Source organism: Lycorma delicatula, chromosome 12, assembly GCF_047948215.1.
Source record: "Lycorma delicatula isolate Av1 chromosome 12, ASM4794821v1, whole genome shotgun sequence".
Lineage (NCBI taxonomy): Eukaryota > Metazoa > Arthropoda > Insecta > Hemiptera > Fulgoridae > Lycorma > Lycorma delicatula.
The window spans coordinates 63,513,097-63,532,963 of record NC_134466.1 but is presented as its reverse complement, the minus strand read 5'-3'; the positions used below and the strand labels follow the sequence as shown (position 1 = coordinate 63,532,963).

General features: G+C 31.0%; 1 protein-coding gene across 5 annotated transcripts in view; it reads right to left on the bottom strand.

The window, feature by feature from the left end:
• Positions 1–275: 275 nt before the first annotated feature.
• LOC142333119 (uncharacterized) overlaps positions 276–19,867 on the bottom strand; it is a 50,648-nt gene continuing 31,056 nt past the window's right edge. For 2 of the 5 annotated variants that reach the window (XM_075380041.1, XM_075380042.1), the window contains exons 3-6: positions 16,009–16,133; positions 6,699–6,857; positions 4,932–5,093; positions 278–671 (exon numbers count right to left, since the gene is read on the bottom strand). In XM_075380041.1, the coding sequence (XP_075236156.1) occupies positions 498–671; positions 4,932–5,093; positions 6,699–6,857; positions 16,009–16,065 (552 nt within the window). In that variant the 5' untranslated portion in view covers positions 16,066–16,133 and the 3' untranslated portion in view covers positions 278–497. Of the gene's footprint in view, positions 672–4,931; positions 5,094–6,698; positions 6,858–8,097; positions 8,242–16,008; positions 16,134–18,429; positions 18,570–19,867 lie in introns of those variants that run through there. The other 3 variants (XM_075380043.1, XM_075380040.1, XM_075380044.1) reach the window with 3 other exon arrangements.

Below are 19,867 nucleotides of genomic sequence, written 5' to 3'. Positions count from 1 at the left end.
GACGCGGTCGCTAAGGGGATGATGGTGGGAGGGTCGAACACAAGAACAATAATAGAAACAGGTGGACTTTACAAACCCAGAAATACAAAACGAAGTGAGATTTAAACATTCCTTGTAACAAAACAACGGGACCCACCCGAGCTTGGAATTTGTAGAAAATAATGAAAAACTTTATGCCAGAATGGCGTAAACATTAATTAAAAAATATTAAACTTTTGAATCGATACTTTGCTATTATTATAAGAAAATTATAACAACTAGGAAATTATAATTACAAAAATAATTTAAATCCGGTAATATCATAATTAAATATTTATTGATTAAATTGATTAAAAAAAAACGTGCGAATAGAATAAAAATACAAGTGCTTGTAATTTTTCAATTAATACAAAATTTATTATGAAATATAACTTTAAGAAAAATATTACTTTGATGAGAAAAATACTTCCACGTGTTCATTTTTATTGTTTAATTTGAAATCGACACTCATTCTCAGTTTACTTAACTTTTGGTGCTATTTCAGCCCAGAGCTTGTAGCATGATTCCAAAACTTTTCGATTTCTTTTTAAAGAATATAATGAAATTTCCGCTGTCCCATCACCATATGGAAGTACTGGAACGTTTGCTAGCCTATTCAAATTGATTACAAAATTTTTTATTTGGTATGTTCCCTGTAAAAAAGAAAAATATAAAAAAAATTAAGAAAAACAGTCACAAAAATGTAGCCAAGCACCAGATTAAATCCATAGAACATGTAAAAAAGAGTATAGTAAAAGTAGTTACGACTGCATATTAAATACCCATTTTGTAATTTTAAATTCAATTAATTCTTAATTTAAATACTTAAATTTTTTGTTTTTTCCTTTGCGTAACGTTAATTACATTTTAACCAATTATCGTATTTGTTCAAACCTAAACCGCACTTTTTTTCCTCTTTATAATCAAAAATATTATTTTAAAATTAAAAATCTTTTTCGGTTTTTAACTTTGGCTTAGATTTGAATTTTTTTAAATAAAAAAGAGAAGATTTATTATAGATTTTTGAAATTCTCATTTTTTTTTTGTTTCCAATTCCTTAACTATTTTAAGTACATTATTACTATATTAACGGTAACATTAAACAAAATACAAAAAAAATTACAAAAATATATTTGATTACATATAAAAAATTATTTTTTAAAACGGCTTTTGTTTAACTAATATTAACATTAATAAAAAAAGTAAACAAATTAGAAAAACCCTCTAAAAAGTAAAAAAATAAGAATTAAATCAAATTCAGAATTTTAAACAAAAAAATATAATATATTAACAAATATAAAAATGCACTGAGAAGTAAAAAATAAATTATATAAATATCTAATAAATAACCAATAGATAATGTAATACATTATGGGAACCCGCTTAAAACGCGCGCAATACTTACTATTCACAGAGTACTTACGGTCCTTCCGAAGACGTCTGCAGTTAACACAAGTCGGGCCCTCCGACTTCTTAGGATACTCCTCTGGTTTATGACCTTCATCCCCAAAGTGGAAGCACACTACCACCACATTATTATACAGTTCAGCTGTGTGTTCAAACTGGCGACATTTTTAACAACGTTGAACATCTACAAATTCTTTGGCCTTACACGAAAAGAAGTCAGTAAACTACATGCCCTCAGATTGACGCCTTTAAATAGTTAAACTTATCTGGAAGACAAAAACTTGGCTAATGGTGGACTCCTGCTGGTCGAAGGAGGCTCGTGGGCGGAGGTTGAATTCCAAGCAAGTGAAGCATGCAGGATAATCAAGGTAACGATCATGCGACAAGTCGGCGTCTCGAACACGAAATATATAAGTCCTCACAAAGACTAAACTATAAGGGGTATCACTTTTTCTAATTTTTCTGACTTCCTGTTCGTCTCAGACCAAACCCCTCCCCCCCGGATCTCCACCGATCCGGGACTCTGCTACCTCCTGACTCCAAATCCAAAAAAACCCAAAAATTACCCCCACTCAAACAAATCTTCGCCAGGCCTATTCCTTCCGTTTCCAGGCGTTTCACTTTTTTTTTGGGTAGGTTATTTTGGGACAGGGTCGCATAGGTCAGAAATGGTGGGAAACGCCAAGAAACGGAAAGATTTGACCTGGCAAAGAATTTTTGGGAGGGGGAAAGTTTGGGTTTTTTTGTGGATTTGGGGTCAGGAGATAGCGGAGGCATGGATCAATGTAGATCCGGGGGGGATTTTGGTCTTGGACGAAATGGAAGTCTAAAAATTAGAAAAACTGATCCCCGTTATAATTGTCTCTTTGAGGACTTAGAATATATTTTTTTCGTGTTCGAGACATCGATACGCTGACTGACCGCCTCACAGCCAAACGGTCTTTGAGGAGCATCATCGTGGTCTTCTCCGAGCTAAACGACGTCTTATGTTGGTGTATATCCAGCTCGTATATCCTGCACGCTCGAGCGGCTTGGAATTCAGCCTCCCTCATCCAGCAGGAGACCATCGTCAGCATATGCCACGATTCGACACCCGCTGAGCAACCTCAGCCGCAGAAGTGAATCAAACTCCACCGCACACAATAACTGACCGACCTACTGCACTACGGACAACCCTTTTACAGTATCTTCCCCAACTTCATGGCTGCCCATGAATTCGTTCCACCAAACAAAAATCCGACGCTGGCAGCGTCACGCAAGCAGCGATGTAGAATCAGGCAGTACTGAAGAAGACAACAATGATTTTGAATTTGAATTATCTTCCAATAAACCACATCTTATGTCACAAGGTGAAATGACTTGGTTAGGGATTTAAATTTATCAACAACAAAAAATCGAGGTGAATTGTTAGAATCAAGACTGCAAGGTTGGAATTTACTTTTAAATAAAATACAAAAATTTCAGGCTTTCGAAACCGACAAAAAGAACTTTCTCAAAACTTTATTGATGAAAATAATCTGGTTTATTGCAAAGATATTGATGAGCTTATGTTGCACTTAGGACAAGTTCATAAACCTGAGGACTGGGAGTTTTTTTTTTCATAAATTCATTTACAAGTGGTTCTACTACACAACGGTAACAAATATTCTTTGATACCAATCGCTTATGGTATTAATTTGAAAGAGACATACGATGTAACGAAAGTTTTATTGAAAAAATAAATTACAAAAAACATAGCTGGAACATATGTGGTGATTTGAAAGTTATAACTATTTTGTTAGGCATGCAGTAAGACTAAACTAAGTACATGTGTTTTCTGTGCGATTGGGACAGCCGAGCTAGGGATAAACATTATGTTACCAAAGAGTGGAAGAAACGAGAAAACTCCAAATGGGAAAAATATTATTCATGAGCACTTTGTTGGACCCAAAAAAATATTTACCCCTCTCCATATCAAGCTAGGAGTAATGAAAAATTATGTAAATCCAATGAAGAACGATAGTCCCGAATTTTTGTACATCAGGCAGAAATTTCCGAACGTAAATGAAGGAAAAATTAAAGAAGGAAAGCTGTTGATTCTCACATAGAAGAGTTGGTAAAAAGATAATGTATTTAACTCAATGTTAAATAATGTAGAAAGTGCAGCTTGGGCTTCATTTAAAGACGTTTGCAAAAGTTGTTTCGGCAAACCAAAATCCGACAATTACCACGATACTGTTAATCAACTTCTTACTTCATACAGAGTTATGGGATGTAATGTCTTTGAAAATACATTTCCTCCACTCATCTGGAGTTTTTCCCGGACAACCTCGGGGACGTAAGTGATGAACACTGTGAACGTTTCGACCAATACATTTCGGTGATGGAAAGCCGCTATAAAGTGAAATGGAATACTAATATGCGAGCCGACTACTGTTGGACATTAATTCTGGGTGTGCCTGAGGCTATTTATAAAAGAAAAGCATCAGGGAAATCATTCTAACACGGGTATAGCCATGCAAAATTATAAAATTTACAGCATTTAACTATATTTTCCCTTATATTTTTTTGAAGTGTAATTCATTTAAAACTAAGGGTGTATAAATTGTATATACAGATCTCTAATTTACGTAAAAAAGCAATTCACTAAATGATATCACACCTAACGAAATATTAAACAATTTTTTTTGTCTATCAGTGTAGGGTTTTAAAATTAAAAAAAAACGGACATTTTTTTTAGGTAACTTGTATTTAAATGTTTATTATGAAAATAAAAATATCACTGTTAATTAATGAATTGAAAAAAAAAACTTTCGTCCAGTCTTGCAATATTTGGGCCTTTTTTTATGAATTTAAGTTGAGGAATGAAATTGCTTAAGTTAAAAGAAAAATTATTTAGGATTAGATTAATATTCCTTTTGATTACTTTATGAAATCTTTGAAAATATAATTTTGTAAATAAATCTCTGTTTACGCGCAGAATAGAAAAGAGTACATAAAAGAAATTAAGTCAATTTTAGGGAGGAAGTTTGAGACCTTCTCGACTGAAGTCCCCACCGCCAAGGTGGCGGAGAAGAGGGTTCTAGATTATGTCAGAGTTCAACCCACCATGTTGGTCTAGTGGTGAACGCGTCTTCCCAAATCAGCTGATTTGGAAGTCGAGAATTCCAGCGTTCTAGTCCTAGTAAAGCCAGTTATTTTTACACGGATTTGAATACTAGATCCGGACCTGGTCCTTCCCCTTCCCGTGGTTAGAGGCAAGCAATGCTAATTACCGAGACCCGGTCTCTGGCGGGCAGGCTTGGAACGACATAGTCGGGCCTGGTTACCGTCCGCTAGGGATTCGAGGTGGGCAACAGAAGATCCAATCGAGGGGGCCGACTTGCCGTGCCGGATTTTTAGCCGGTGGGTGGGGAGGCCTCCTTTGTGTTAAAGGACACGCCCCCAGGCCGAGTATACTTAATTGGATGTCCGGCACGAGGATGTAGGGATATAAAAAAAAGAAAAAAAGTGAATTGATATCTCACCTTTTTAATCGGACATTTATATTCTACACCAGCTGCCAAAAAAAAATTCGTTGCAATATCTTTAGCATATGTTTCAATCATATCACAAGCTTTCCCTGTTACATCCACGAAAACGCTCCATTTGCTTGATTTCTTAGTTTTAGATTTTGCAATAATTCTCAGCTATAATTAAAAAAAAAAAAAAAAAACTATTATAATGATGAAAACATCATAAAGAGAAATATTAAAAAATTATAACATAAAGTTAAAAAAAATGAAATAAATAATATTAAATACATTACTACAAACAGAGGATATAATAAAAGTTTAATAGACAAATTATGTAATAAAATAAAACACAAATTATACATAAAAGATAAAATGAAATTAACTACTAATAATAAATAATTACACTAAAATTCAATATAATATAAATAATAAAAAAATTATTTGAATCATTTCGGATTAAGTAGTGCCTACGTAACTAACAACAAAATAATAAAATATATAAATAATGTAGATCCTTCAAAAACAATAAAAACCAATAACAAAATCAATTTAGAAAAACAAGGTATATATAGTTTGAAATGTGTGGATTGCAGTTTAAAGTACATCGGCATGACCAATCGTTCATTTTCAATAAGAATAAAGAGCATCTAAATTGTAAAACAAAGGTCATATATTATTTAAAAAAAAACCATAATTATGATCCAGACAATTTTATGGATATACTCGATTACTCTAATAATATACATAATATTAATATTTTTGAAAAAACCAATATATATTTAAGTAATAATAATAAATTAATAAACGAACAGACAAAATTTGATCACTTTTTATACAGGGAGGTATTAAATAGTAACTATAGATCAGGTTAGCCACAAAATTTCGTAGAACCCGAAAAAGGGTAACCGGCCACCATTTTAGAAACACTTTGTATTTGTAACACATTGCTTACGTCATCTTGTTTTTAATGTATATTTTTACGTATTTTAACTTCCGTAACTGTGATGGTAGAGTAGGCAACCTTGAACAACTAAAAAATCACTTTTGAAAACATAACACATTTATATTAAGAAGGCTTGTTATGAAAAATAAAAAACGTCCTGTGCCGAGTTTCTATTTTCTTCTTCATTTAATCGAACCTATATGCTAAGTATTAAAATAATGATACTTTGCTACGTTAACCACAAATAAGATGAATATTTAACGGTATTTAGAGAAAGCAAAAGTGATCAATGACTTATGTTATTCACATTCTTTATATGTCACAGCCTTAAAATGGCCGGATAGATGGCGTAAAGCAACAAATTAAGAAAGCGGACATATCCTTTATTTTCAATTCCTGAATTACTAATTTCGTTAGGTAAATTATCTACGGATTAAGTAATAATATACAGTATTAAATTGCTAGTGTTTATCTTACCTGTCGAAGTAATTACATTTCAACGATAATTGCATTGCTGACCGTTTAATATTCGGTGCAGTCAATTATTTCATCGTTTCATTTTTAACTTTTCTCCTTTATTTTTCTGGGTTGTAAGTTCTACTATGACATTGTAACATGATTGTTGTATATCCGGAATTAATTATAGAAGTTTTCATTTGATATCATCTTTGAATATTTTCGCGATTAACTTACAACGGCAGCTGATTCTGTTAAGATCGCTTATAATAAAATATTACTATACGAGAAGAAAATAGGTCACTGAACAACGGATGAGACTTCCATTTTATTTAGATCTAATTATAGAATGAAATCAATTAAGAACTTATTCAACTTACCGGTTGATTATTATTAGTTACTTCAATATTCAAAGTGACATTATTTGTATACAAATAATAAGTTTTATTTATTTTCTGTATTTCTGTTCCGTATGTAATTGAACGTTTTCCCATGTTTTTGCACTCGGATACATTTTTAAACAGAACATCGTATGGACCCTGCAATCAATAAATAATTCGACAATTTAAAAATAATAATTCCTTTTACAGTGAAAATCATATGTTTGGAAATCTATTATAAGACGGAAATTCTTATTAAACGTTATATAAAAATTAAAATTCATATAATTTCATTTATTCATTTTTTTAATGTATTAACTAGCTCCCTGTCACAGCTTCGCTTGCGCTATATAGTTACTCGGATTTCAGGTAGCGGTCAATTTTTTATTTTATGTTTTTTAGTCAAGTAACCGGATACAGGTACAGCTAATCACACATAAACTAACGAAGGCAGTGGCTGCGTTGGTTAAGCCACCGTCGCCCCCTTAAAAAAACGAAATTTAAAAAAAAACCCGAAAATGGTTTTTAAATATTTGTCTTAAGAGTATTTGCAAGTCCAAATCTACCGAATATCTCGTTTACTATAGCCGGAATTGAAAAAATTTACAGTCATTGTTCAAACTTTTTTTCTACCTTTCTTATCACCTTTAAAGATCGAATTTCAAAAAACTACAAATTGGTTTATTGATGTGAAGATTACACTCACCAAAAATCAGATTGATTTCTTCATTTGTTACCGAGAAATAAGAAAAAATAACAGGAATTCAAAAAACATTTTTTTTAACCCTTGAAACTTGGAATTTAAAAAAATCTAGAAATTGGTTTTTATATATTCACATTGTTCGGTTAAAACCCAGCTCACACAAGTTATAGACATTCACAGTTCAAAATTCATTAAAGTTTTGTTTCGACCGGCATATCTCCTCTACTACATATACAATTATATATATATACACACGAGGGTTATTTTTTCAAAGTCCGATCGGTCACGAAATAGACATTTGTCGTAGCGTGGTACCAAATTTCCAATAGCCACGTCATAGAACGGAGCCGCCTGTGTTTTCAGCTGTGTTTCTACGCCGGTCTGCAGCTCGATGTCTGTGCCAAAATGTTGTCCCCCTAGCCAGCGTTTCATGAGAGCAGAGGTGAAAATCGGGTCGAGCCAATTCGGGGATGTATGGTGGGTGAATAAGAATAAGCGGAGAGGAATGTCTTTCTCCATGACAATCGTCGGCCGTACACTGCAGTTGCAACAAAGAAGCTCCTGCAGCGTTTTCGTGGGGAAGTGTTTGATCACCCACCATACAGTCCGGACTTGGCTTCTATAAAAGATTATAAAAATTAACCAGTTATGGATAAATTAGTTATGTTAATTTAAAAATATTATAAATAAACTTACAAGATTTTGTTCCCATAAACAAAACAGTGATTTAAATAACATTATATGCATAAATATAATTATGAATAAAGATTTCATATTTTTTAAATTCAGAAGTGAATTTTTTCTGTTTTAAAAATATTGTGGAGTAATCCTTACAATATAAATCAGTGTATAACAATAAAAGATATTGTATTAAATAAATGTACGGTTTGAAAATAATTATAATTTCCTGCGTGCGTCACCGTTGTTAAAATAAAATATATGAAAAAACTATGTAGATAATATTTCATTATTATATGTTTTGATATTGATTTTATCAGTTTTCCTCCAAATAACGTTAGTTTTAATCAAATTTATTTAATAAAATTAAAAAAAAATAAAAAGATAAAATAATATTTAGAAGAGAGAAAGCGAATTATATTGTATGTGCTGCTGAGAGAGAGAAGGAAAGGAAGAACATTATATACATATATATATATACATATTTGAATTACTAGTTCTGTTTCTTCTTCAGTAAAATTTGATTTTTATTTGTTTTATTTACATTACTAATTTTAGAATTAAATTCTCTACAAGCTTTGTTAACAAATTTTAAGCATTTATTAATAATTTAACAAAGTTATTGCATTGTAAACCTAAAAAAATGGTTTCAGATAACAAATTTCTCAATTGTATTTCGGATATAATGAAAACTACTGGAGATACAATTCTGAAATTTATTTTATTCAATTTTTTAGATAAAAAACCATAGGAAAAAATTAATTTCGCCTCTCAATTAACGTCCTAAAAATTTCAGTACGACTTCATTTTACGGGGGGGAGCTGAATTCCGAATGAAATCTCTCACTAGCCGTAATTCGCTAAACAACGCATTTCCAGATCTATGTATATGTGAACTTTTTTCATTATACACATGTGTGAAGTATATCGGTTTCCTCGTGAAACATTGAATCTATGTATATATATATGTGTGTGTGTGTATTATTACTATTATTATGTGTCCGAGCGCTGCCAGGACTACACGAGGCAATTTCACTTAGTGTGATCTGTTTTCTTCGTCCTTCTTGGTTGCCGAATAGAGTTTCATTTTTTGACTATGCTCATGCTTTCTTTCTTCTGTCCACTTTGTACCAGTTCTCTTTTTCTCTTCCCCCTGATTCACCAGCTTCCACTTGTATATTTAATGTTCGTAGATATTTCTATCATTTATATCGTTTGATGTGATTCCAGCTTTCTGTAGTTCATTTTGGATTTCTGTGTTCCACGGAATGTTCTTGATTGATTCAGTGTATTCTAGAATTCTTCTGGTCAGGCGGGTTGGTGGAAGTCTCTGTATGTGTCCGTAAAATTTCAGCCTTCTCTTCCTCATGTCCTTTACTATATCAGAAAGTTTTCCGGGTTCTTTTCTTGATCTTAGTCACTTTTGCTCCAAGGATTTTCTTTATTACTTTCCGTTCTTGTTTCCTCTAGTTCTCCTTTCTTGTTAATTACCAGTGTTTCACAAACATATAAGACTTTGGGTTTAATCACCGTATTAAACAGTCTAATCATTATTTGTTTGTTTTGACAAGCATTTTTTGTTATAAATGTTTCCGGTCGTCCAAAATGCTCTTTTAAGTTTCTGTAGTTTGTACTGCTACGCTTCTTTCTCTGACCTGATGGCCTGCATAATTTTTTCTACGTATTTAAAAATGTGGACTCTATTTATTTGTCCATATTTCGTAGTAATTTTTGACGGGGTTTGTTTTCTGTTTGATATAAATTTTGTTTTCTCAACGGATTTTTGGAGTCCTATTTTTTCTGCTATTTCTTTCAGTACTTCGATTTGTCTTGTGACCGTTACAAAGCTACCTGTTTCATATATATATATATATATATATATATATATATATATGATACACACACACATACACACAGAGGGTGAAAATATCACCCTCTGAGGGTGATATTTTGATACAAGGAAAGGGCTTCATTTTTCAAAACTCAAGGATACTAGGAGATAACTGAATCCATTCAACTGAAAAAATACATCTTTAATAATTACTAAATTATGACTTTTTGTTGTGTTTGAAATTTTTGCCCGCCATCTTGAATCCTCCAGATTAAATCAAACTTTTTTTTTAAATGCGAAAACTGTTATTATTAGTGTTTGGGGCATTAATTCAAAAGTTCTTGTTTTGTCTTTGTTTTAACAAAAACCTTTTTTTAACAAAACATTTTTGTTTACAACAAAAAGTTTAAAGTCGTTTAAACTTTTATTTATCCAATATAACTTTATTTATCCAATATCAAAAATTTAATCTGTTTTGTTTAAATTTTGTTATTGGATGAAATTCTGAAGGTAATAGGAAATAAAAAAGTTACTATTAGGCGTTTTAAACTCGTTTTATTATTACCGCGATTTTTCGTTTTCGAAAATTTGATTGCTTATAACTCAAAAACGAAATCAGGAAACGGTTTTCACCATCGCTTTTCTCGTAAAACTCTATATTAAAATCTTATATCACATGTCCACCTTCCAATTTACAAAACAAAAAGTTGATTCAATATGGCCGATCCAAAGTGGTGTAAAAAAATTTCAAACACACCCAGAAAGAAATAATGCAGATCCAAAATTCTTTCTATAACTTAGTATAGCTTACTTTGGAAAAATGAAGTCATTTTCATTATTTAAGATCACCCTATAATATATAAATATTGCCGCATGTTCGCGGATCGATCAGGATATTGAGAGACTGACATTTTGAATGTTTATATAATTACAGTTTATTGGTTTAAAAATATAAGTAAAACAAGACAAATCAATAATAATGACGATGGTAATAATATGAACGACAATAATAAAACAATTAATGAAAAATAGTAAATAAACAAATATTAATCATAGTAAACGCAACTACAATCAATAATAATCAGAGTAATACTAATAATAATAACAGTAAATAATAGTAATATTTATACATGTCAATAACAAACAGATAATCGTAAGTAACAATAAACAGAGATTACATACAAAAGAGAATTTAAAGTAATCGTCAGGATTTATTTACAGGTAGATAAAGGAATAATGAAACTAGAATTCCCTCTCATTGACAAAAGATGTAGTATGACCGCTAGTCTTAACACTTTTAATCACTAGTCTTGTATTAATACCAATAGTGCAATAGATAACACAAGTATAAAATTCTTTCACTGCAAAAGCCTTTGCTGTTCACAAATAAAACTACCCCAACATTTTACGAATGAAATTTAGAACATTATCTCTTTCTCTTTAGTTTTACAGTAATTCACCGATAGTACTTCTTGCTTACTTGAATAACTCGTGGCATCACCTTAATCATATCGAACATAATTCACACAGGAAATTCGTTCCTTCACATTCGTTCATTGCAACGACAATTTTATGTTACAATACAAGTTATTAAAAACTGTCTTAATTTACTTAAAAATCAAAAAATAAATTCCCAAATTTAATAAGTCCCTAATGAAAATATACCCTATTTCTCTCTGCTCTGGTTCGCTTTCGGGAGCGACGTCGATTCCTAGACCCTCCCACACCGCAGCTCCATCACAGAGTTCTCCACACATCCATTTTCATCCTAATAACGAATATCTAAGCTAACCCGGGCTCGATGCCAAAATCTTAGCGAAGTAAGCACCCAGGCTGACCCTAGCCATACGTGTTGCTATTCCATCTATACATCTACGGGGCATATAATCAGTATAACTGGATGGTCCTAGAAGGTGAGACAGCCAGCGATCACTGTGCCACGCTCCTCCAGGTAAACGATCCCTCCCTTTGGTCAGTAGATCGATTTAAACCTCAAAGACTGGCACAGCGGCGGATATCTACTGTAGTTATAAACGCTGCAAGGAGATTACGGGACGGGAAACAACTAACACCTGAAGTCATGCAAGATCTCATCATACAAGAAATAGCTCCGGTGACAGGAGGTATCAGCCAGCATATTTGTGGTCGGACACAATCGCGCGTATGAAGCAAGAACTTAACGTGCATGAAGCATTCCAGGCGACGAACGCCACGACTCAGAAGAAGGGGCGATGATGCTGCGCTTGTGAGTAAGTTACAAACATAAGAACATTAAATTACGAAATAAAATGAGATAAAGCAAATAAGTTGCGAGATATGTGTTTTGAGTTGGACGAGGACTCTTGGGGACGTGCCTATCAAATCGCCACAAAATGATTTGGAAGACGTTTACCCGTCCTCAAAAGTGACCAGGCGAGGGAGCAGATTGCCATGCTCTTCCCAAGAGAAGATGTGGGAGATGATTTAGTAGTTTAATGCGGGAGGAAACGCTTCTCTACAGAAGAGGTTGTCAGAACGATTCTTAATCTAAAGGATCGAATGAGTACAGGACCAGATAGTATCTCCGCATCTGCGCTGAAGGGATTGGTCAAACTGGTGCCTTGAAAGATGACTGATATTGCAAATTACGATCTAGAAAACAAGGTCTTCCCAAGGTGATGGAGAGAAGCAAGTCTAGTCTTTCTATCAAACAGAAGAGTGGAATACCGCCCGCTAAGCTTGACTTTGGTTTTTTTTTAAATTTCTGTTGTCATTTCTACCTAAATTTTTTTTACAACTTTACTCTCCACTTACTAATTTAAATAATTCCTGCCGTAATATTTGAGAATTAGAAACACTATATAAATTGGTTAATTAATTTATCGAATCTGTTACTTTTTAATAATTTTTTTAAAAAATAATTAAATTTAAATTACATTTTTTTATTACTTTTATTTTTTATTCTCATCAACATAATCATTAGCGGCTTATCGGTGAAATACTATTGTACCGGTAAATGTATAGTCTTCAATAAACTTAAGCCGACCATTCCTGAGATGTGTGGTTAATTGAACCACAACCACCAAAGAACACCGGTATCCACGGATCTATTATTCAAATCCGAATAAAAGCAACTATCTTTATCAGGATTTGAACCTGAGAACTTGTCACCTTCAAAATCAGCTGACTACGACAACGAGTTTACCACTAGACACACCCGGTGGATTTAATTTTTTTTTTTTTTTTTTAATTTATACGTCTTAGTATTAACTTAAAATATACAAAATAGTGTTTCTCTTTTAATTTTATAAATTTATTATTACTTATAAATTGGCATTTTATTAATATCATCTATATTATAAAAATTTTCAATTTATATGAATTTAATCAGATTATTTCTTTATTTATAATGAATTTTGGTAGTTTGTTTGTAGTAACTGATAATACTACTTTTCGATGTACACCCAGGTCTTACTCGATTTTCTTTTTTTTTACGTTCATATCTAAAAATTACTAAATAAAAATATATAATTTAATTTGCTTAAATTTTTAACAAATTAACAATGTTCAGCAACACCAATATGGAGATATTTTCAAACAAAAAAAGATGTGATTCAGTAAATGTAATTTCATCATCTATTAAAAACAAACATCAAATATTATAAAATAGGAAAAGGAAATCGGTTTTTGGAAAAATAAAGAAATTAATCTGAGAATTTATTTTTCTTACTTATCAATATTATTATATTTTAATTAATGTCAATACATGCAATAAATTCAAAATATATTAATATCATTTTACACACAGTAATAAATGTTTTTAGTCGATTTACAATATTTTTATAGTACGTACAACTATTTAAAAATGACAATGTTGTTATCATTACACAATTTTTTTTTAGAAAAAGCCAACAATTCTTTCAAGAACAGAATAGAACTCTAAAAAGAAAATGTAAACAGAAATGAAAAAATTGGAGAAAGAAAAAAAAAGGTTGAAAGCTACAATATTGATAGAAGAAGAACAGATAGCCGCCAAAATTAAACTTTTAGAAAAGGTCAAACCATTAGAAACCATAGATATTGAAGAAAAGTTGCTCTGTTTTATATGTACATAATAATCTGTATGTAATAAGATCTCACATTATTTATTTATTTATTTTTTTTTGTATACATTTAGAATAATAATGACAAAATACTTTTCAAGTGCAATATGACTACCGCACTTGAAAAATGCTTATATAATATTATTATATAAACATTACATATAAATATCTATAGAATATAAAATAAAATAAAATAAATATATAGAATTATAAACTATGTTTATTAATACTACTATGATATAAACAATATGTTATTGGATGAACTTATAATTGCAATATATTCTGTACATCACTTTATTTTATAATAAATAAGTTGATCAGCTTCTTATTAGTTTTAAAATCATGTACCTGATGATGGGCTGAGTCCGAAACCAGTTTTACAAAAGAATTATATACCCGCTAATGTAAGTAGTAATAAAATTTAATCATTAACAAAAAAAAAAAAAATACAGGAAACAATGGATTGTAATAACTTTCATGTATTATTAATATTATTCAGAGTAGCACATAGATAACTGATCCCCTTTTTATCATAGATATAATTAACTATTTTGAAACGCATATAACCAGGACATTGAATATATCTCACCTATGACATAGTCACTAAGTTATAATTGTATGGTTCTATAAGATTTTAGAACTTGATTAAATAATTTAATTCAAAATCTGGCGAAAAAAATCCTACAAGTTTGGTAATTAATTTTAACAAACGTAAAACCTAACCGTTTGTACTAAGAGGCTGCAGATTAGATTACATTTTACGGCAAATAAGAGGTCTGAACTTTACCCAGACCCAAAAGAAGTGACTGCCTTGATGACTATAGAAAGCGTAACGCCAGACGTGGTATCAGGATGGTGACTGTCACAATCTTTATGGCATTTATTCGAGGAAGAGAAAAATTAGGGCAAGGAAAGAGAATATAATAACAGATATACAAAAAATCTTAACGAAAAAAATGAAAAAAAATAATATTTTAAGGTAGTTTGCAAATAAAACCTTTAAATTTAAAAGAAAAATTTAACATATAAACAATTTTAGTTTTATTATTATACAAAAGGGTAGAACATAACATTCATAAAGTTATTAAAATCTGTTCATACAATATTATCGAGGACAATTTGTCTACTTAAACAAAAACAAAATAAAATTAACAGAAACAGTTACAAAAAAAAATTCTTGTGCAGTTCTGTGCAAAAAGAACAACTTTTTATTATTTTATTTTGTTTCCTTTTGAATAAGTATCAACTAATTCAAATCTAACATTTTACAAAAAAAACCTCTGATCTACAAAAAATATTTACACATAAAAAAAACTAAAAATTTCAGCACTTAAAAGATATGTCATGATATGTCAACTCAAAAACAAATACTGCAGATAAAGGAAAGTCAACGTTTCTCCTTGCAGTATCATAAAAAATCACACTTGAATTGAGCATAATTTAAGAATGACATAGCCAATCTTCATAAAATTTTCACAAGCACAAATTCAGTTAAACTACTGTAGCATTTATAAATTTCAATGAAATATTCATGAAGTAGTTTCAGAGATTTTCAAGCCACAACATTTTATACATAGGCTTATAAATAAATATGTAAGGAAACCACAATTTACATAAATATTTTTGTACTCTTAATACGCCAAAACAAAAAGAAAATTTTCTTTCACCCCACTCCTGAAAGTAATACCATACTTTTTTCAAAAAAGGTGGTAAAAGTGTCTTACTGATTTTTTTTTCATTAAAATGCTTCAATTAACATGTTAAAAAATCATATAGTGTACGTGTATGACATACAAGTAATAAAAGAAAAAATAAAAGCTAAATTCAAAAAAAACTTAGTGTTAAAATATAACTAGCATTGCTATTTTACAAAGTAACTGAAGTTTCATCTACCATCTTCTCATGGAAAGAATATTTAAGTATTACCACACAATCCTCAAATATTTTCTATACTAAGATTATAAAATGTGCCCAAACTTACTTTTTTAAATTATTAAATACATATTATACACTTTACCTGTAAGTACCATAGACAATTCACAAGAATAGTTAGTATTGTACAACCAACCACCATGATTCAAATCCAAAGCATGGAATCTGCCTGGAAATCCAACAACTCTATCTCTGTGTTCTCTCCATACGCTATTTAATCAAATATAATCCGTAATTATTTAAAATCTATTAAAATAAAATAAAAAAACAAACAAAAATAAAGAAAAATGTTTACAGTACTGTGATTAAAATACAATCCAATGTGATCCAAATCTCCCAAAACAATCTTTTACAACGAAAGAAAAATTACTGGGCGGAGTTTTTAATTTGAAGATATTGTAATGATATTTTTATTGACAAATCATACTACATCTTTAACTTCTTAAATAAGTATATAAAACGTTTTTCTTATTTTTGCATCATTATGTTGTGTACTGTTTAAACAAACATTAGAATAAGAAAAAGTACCTCTATACAACAAAAAGTTCATATATTTTATGGCACTAATAAAAGAGTTATTAAAAACTTCTCCCATGACCTGAATTAGCTACTGATTTTTCTTAATATTCTATAATGGCTTAATAAGATGATTTTTTGTATTTCTGTGAAGATTTTCTTGATGAAAAACATCAAAAATTAAGAGTATTAAAAAAAACCATTTACATTATGCCATTTTTTGTTTTTCATTGGGGAAAAACTTTCTACATTAACTTTCAAAACTGTTACAAGGACATATGAACACAAATTTATTATCATCAAGGACAATGAATAAACTTGATGGCCATTAACATCAATTTATGATGATTGTAATAAAAAAGTAGTTGTAAAAAGTGTTAAATTGTGAAAAAAGTGAATTTGTAAAAGAAAAAACAGAACATGCGTTGTGTTTTAATATAATTTAAACAATGATTAAAGTATAGAAAGAAAAACCCATCATTATCAGATAGAAGCTGTCATATAGGTCAAATGAGGGTAAAACCTTAAAAAACACAACAGGCGATGAAATGTGGATAAACAATTACAACATATATGAAAATATAATTAACGCAGAAATTCTGCTTTGGTTTGAAATAAGTCTTAAAATCATCTTATTTTATCCTCCTTTCTTTGATATATTATTTATCTTCATTTTAATATTACTCATTATCTAATCAACCTCTCATTTAAAATGAACCAATATTATACATTACTCTAAATAACTTGTTTTTTTAAAACAGCAAAAATCACTGTTCAAAACTCATCAGAGTAATTTAACTCATCAGAAAACAACCAAATCTGAATCATCATTTTATTATACTCTTAAAATGTTGTTTAAAATCACATCAGTTCTTATAAAAAAAGAAAAATAGTTTGTGGGTGAACTAAATTTTTTCTAAATAGGTAATACACCCATAACAATTGTTTAAATTTGGAGATCTATATGGACCCCAAACCATTAAACATAGTTTCAACTAATGGTTTTTAATTCTCACTATTATCCTATTATTTTCAAAGATTCTATTCCAGTTGTTGTGGAATAATTAAATTATAAATGAATACAGCTTCCTGCCTTGTGAAGGAATCAACAAAGAATGTATACCTTTTGGTAATATTTTATTTAACTTCCTTCTATTAGTTATAAATAATATATATGTCAAAGCAAAAATGCCAACTTTTTGTGGAATAAAAACGATTATGATTTCATCATGGTTTTTATTTTCTTATGTAAACCACCTACACCTATAAACTGAAAGTAAATAAATTGATCCAAAATTTCAATCGTATGTTTTGTAAATGTCGATGTTTCATGACCGCGAGTCAACAAAAACAAAGAATAAAACCATAAGAAGTTCCAGATATGCATATACTTATATGTTGTTCTGTATTTTGATTAATATCTCTGGACTGACTCAATATAAATTCTTTGAAAATGGCTCAAAAAACTGCTATATATGAGGCATCCTATACTAGGATGCCAAGTCAGTAGGCCAACATACCTCTGGGCGCAGAAAAGAATTAGATGACCTTCCATTTACGGTAGGTCATATGAACTAAATCGTCCGATGACAATTACAGGCATGGTATTTTTCCTTAGAAGTACATAGGTTGTTAGGTAGATTTCCCCCAATCAGCATATTACATATTTTCTTTCTGTACATGGTACTTTTTGAGACAGGTTGGCCAGATTTGGTTTGATTAATTCAGGTTTGTGGTCCAGAATGTAGGGCCATTGATGATGTGCATCATGTCTTATATGTATACCCCAGGTATGAAGCTGAACGTACCAAAGTAGTTAGAGCTTGCAAAGATCAATGTTGGTGTAAATCTGCATGTTATTTAGAAAACCAAAAGGGAATGGAACGTAGTTACTGGCTCTTGAGATTCTAAGCCCTGCAGAGGATGGCTGAGGTCTGATGCTGTTATGAATATATACATAGAATAGCAATACGGGTAGCTAACGGCTCACCTGAGTGCTTACTTCACCAAGTATCGAACCAAGTATTTATTTTAGTATCGAACCACAGTTAGCCGAAATATTCAGTTAGGATGAGAATGGATGCGTGGAGAACTTGGTGACGGAGCTGTGTTGTAGGATTGACTTCGCTCCTGAAAGTGAACCACAATAGAGAGAGATAGGGAATATTTTCATTAGTAGCATTATAAATTTGTGATTAGTTTCTTTTTTTTTTTTTTGAGTAAATCAAGAGGACTTCGAGTAAATTGAATTGTAGGACAAAATTGTCGTCGTTGTCATCAACACTTATTTTGTTAGTATGAGAATAGTATTTTTAGTAAAAGTTCAATCAAGTAATGATCTGAGTCCATAGTCTAACTGATGTTAGATATGGGAAGAGATTTTGTCTGAAACTTTGAGTTAGAGGAAGGTGCAGGGATCGCGCTTCTGCGAATAGGTTGATAGTTGACGGTTACATATTATAGTAGGAGGCTGTGGTTGGAAGAACCCATACAAAGGCAATAAGTTGTGTAAATATACTGATGGAAATAGCTGCCGAGGCATTTGTATCAGTGTCATCCTGACATGCCAAACTGATGACTATGATGTGTTATCAGGTTTAGAGGGTCTAAAAGACGACCTCTGGTAAGGACTATCAGGGCTAGGAACGGAAGGGGTTGAGTGGTGACTGGGATTATCACAAAGCAGGTGTCTTTTCTTATGGAGGTCAGGATAATAATATACAATTTTGGATAAAATTAAAAAAGGCGAACGGTTAATTTTTATAATTTTGTATTTTTTTACTTTTGTATAGCGGTCATAAAAAATAAAGCTTTAGTATGATGAAAGTACTTATTATGTTAGTTAAAATTCCAAACTTTTTAGTCAATTGGATTTTAGGGTGGGGATACCCAACATTATTTCTAAAGAATTTCTATCCTATATCTTGAAAACTGCTGACCAAAAAAGTTGAAATTTGGAACAATTATTTGACTATATGTATTTCATCTTTGGCCTACTTTTCAACACAACTGGACAAGGGGGCATCATGGTAGCAATATTTATTTCCACCTACAGCAATAGTTATACAGAATGTCTTGGGAGGTGTTGCCCAAACTAAATGGACTGATTTAAAACATCAAAATAAACAAAAAAATTCACATGGAAAATGCCCTATCTTGTTTCATTTTTCTCTGTCCATCATTCTTGGTTTTTTCCAGTAAAAAATATGTGCTTTATGAATGGATTGGGATATTTTAATGAAATTTGGTTGCATGTAGCCAACCAACACCTACAAAATAAATAAATCTGAGCATTTTACCTTTGGAAATTTCAATATGTTCCATTTTCAATGTTCAATGACAATTCTGATGGCCATTAAATTTTTTCTAATCATTACTAATTCCATAAAAATTACTTTTTCAAATTACGTTTTATTAGATAAAATGTT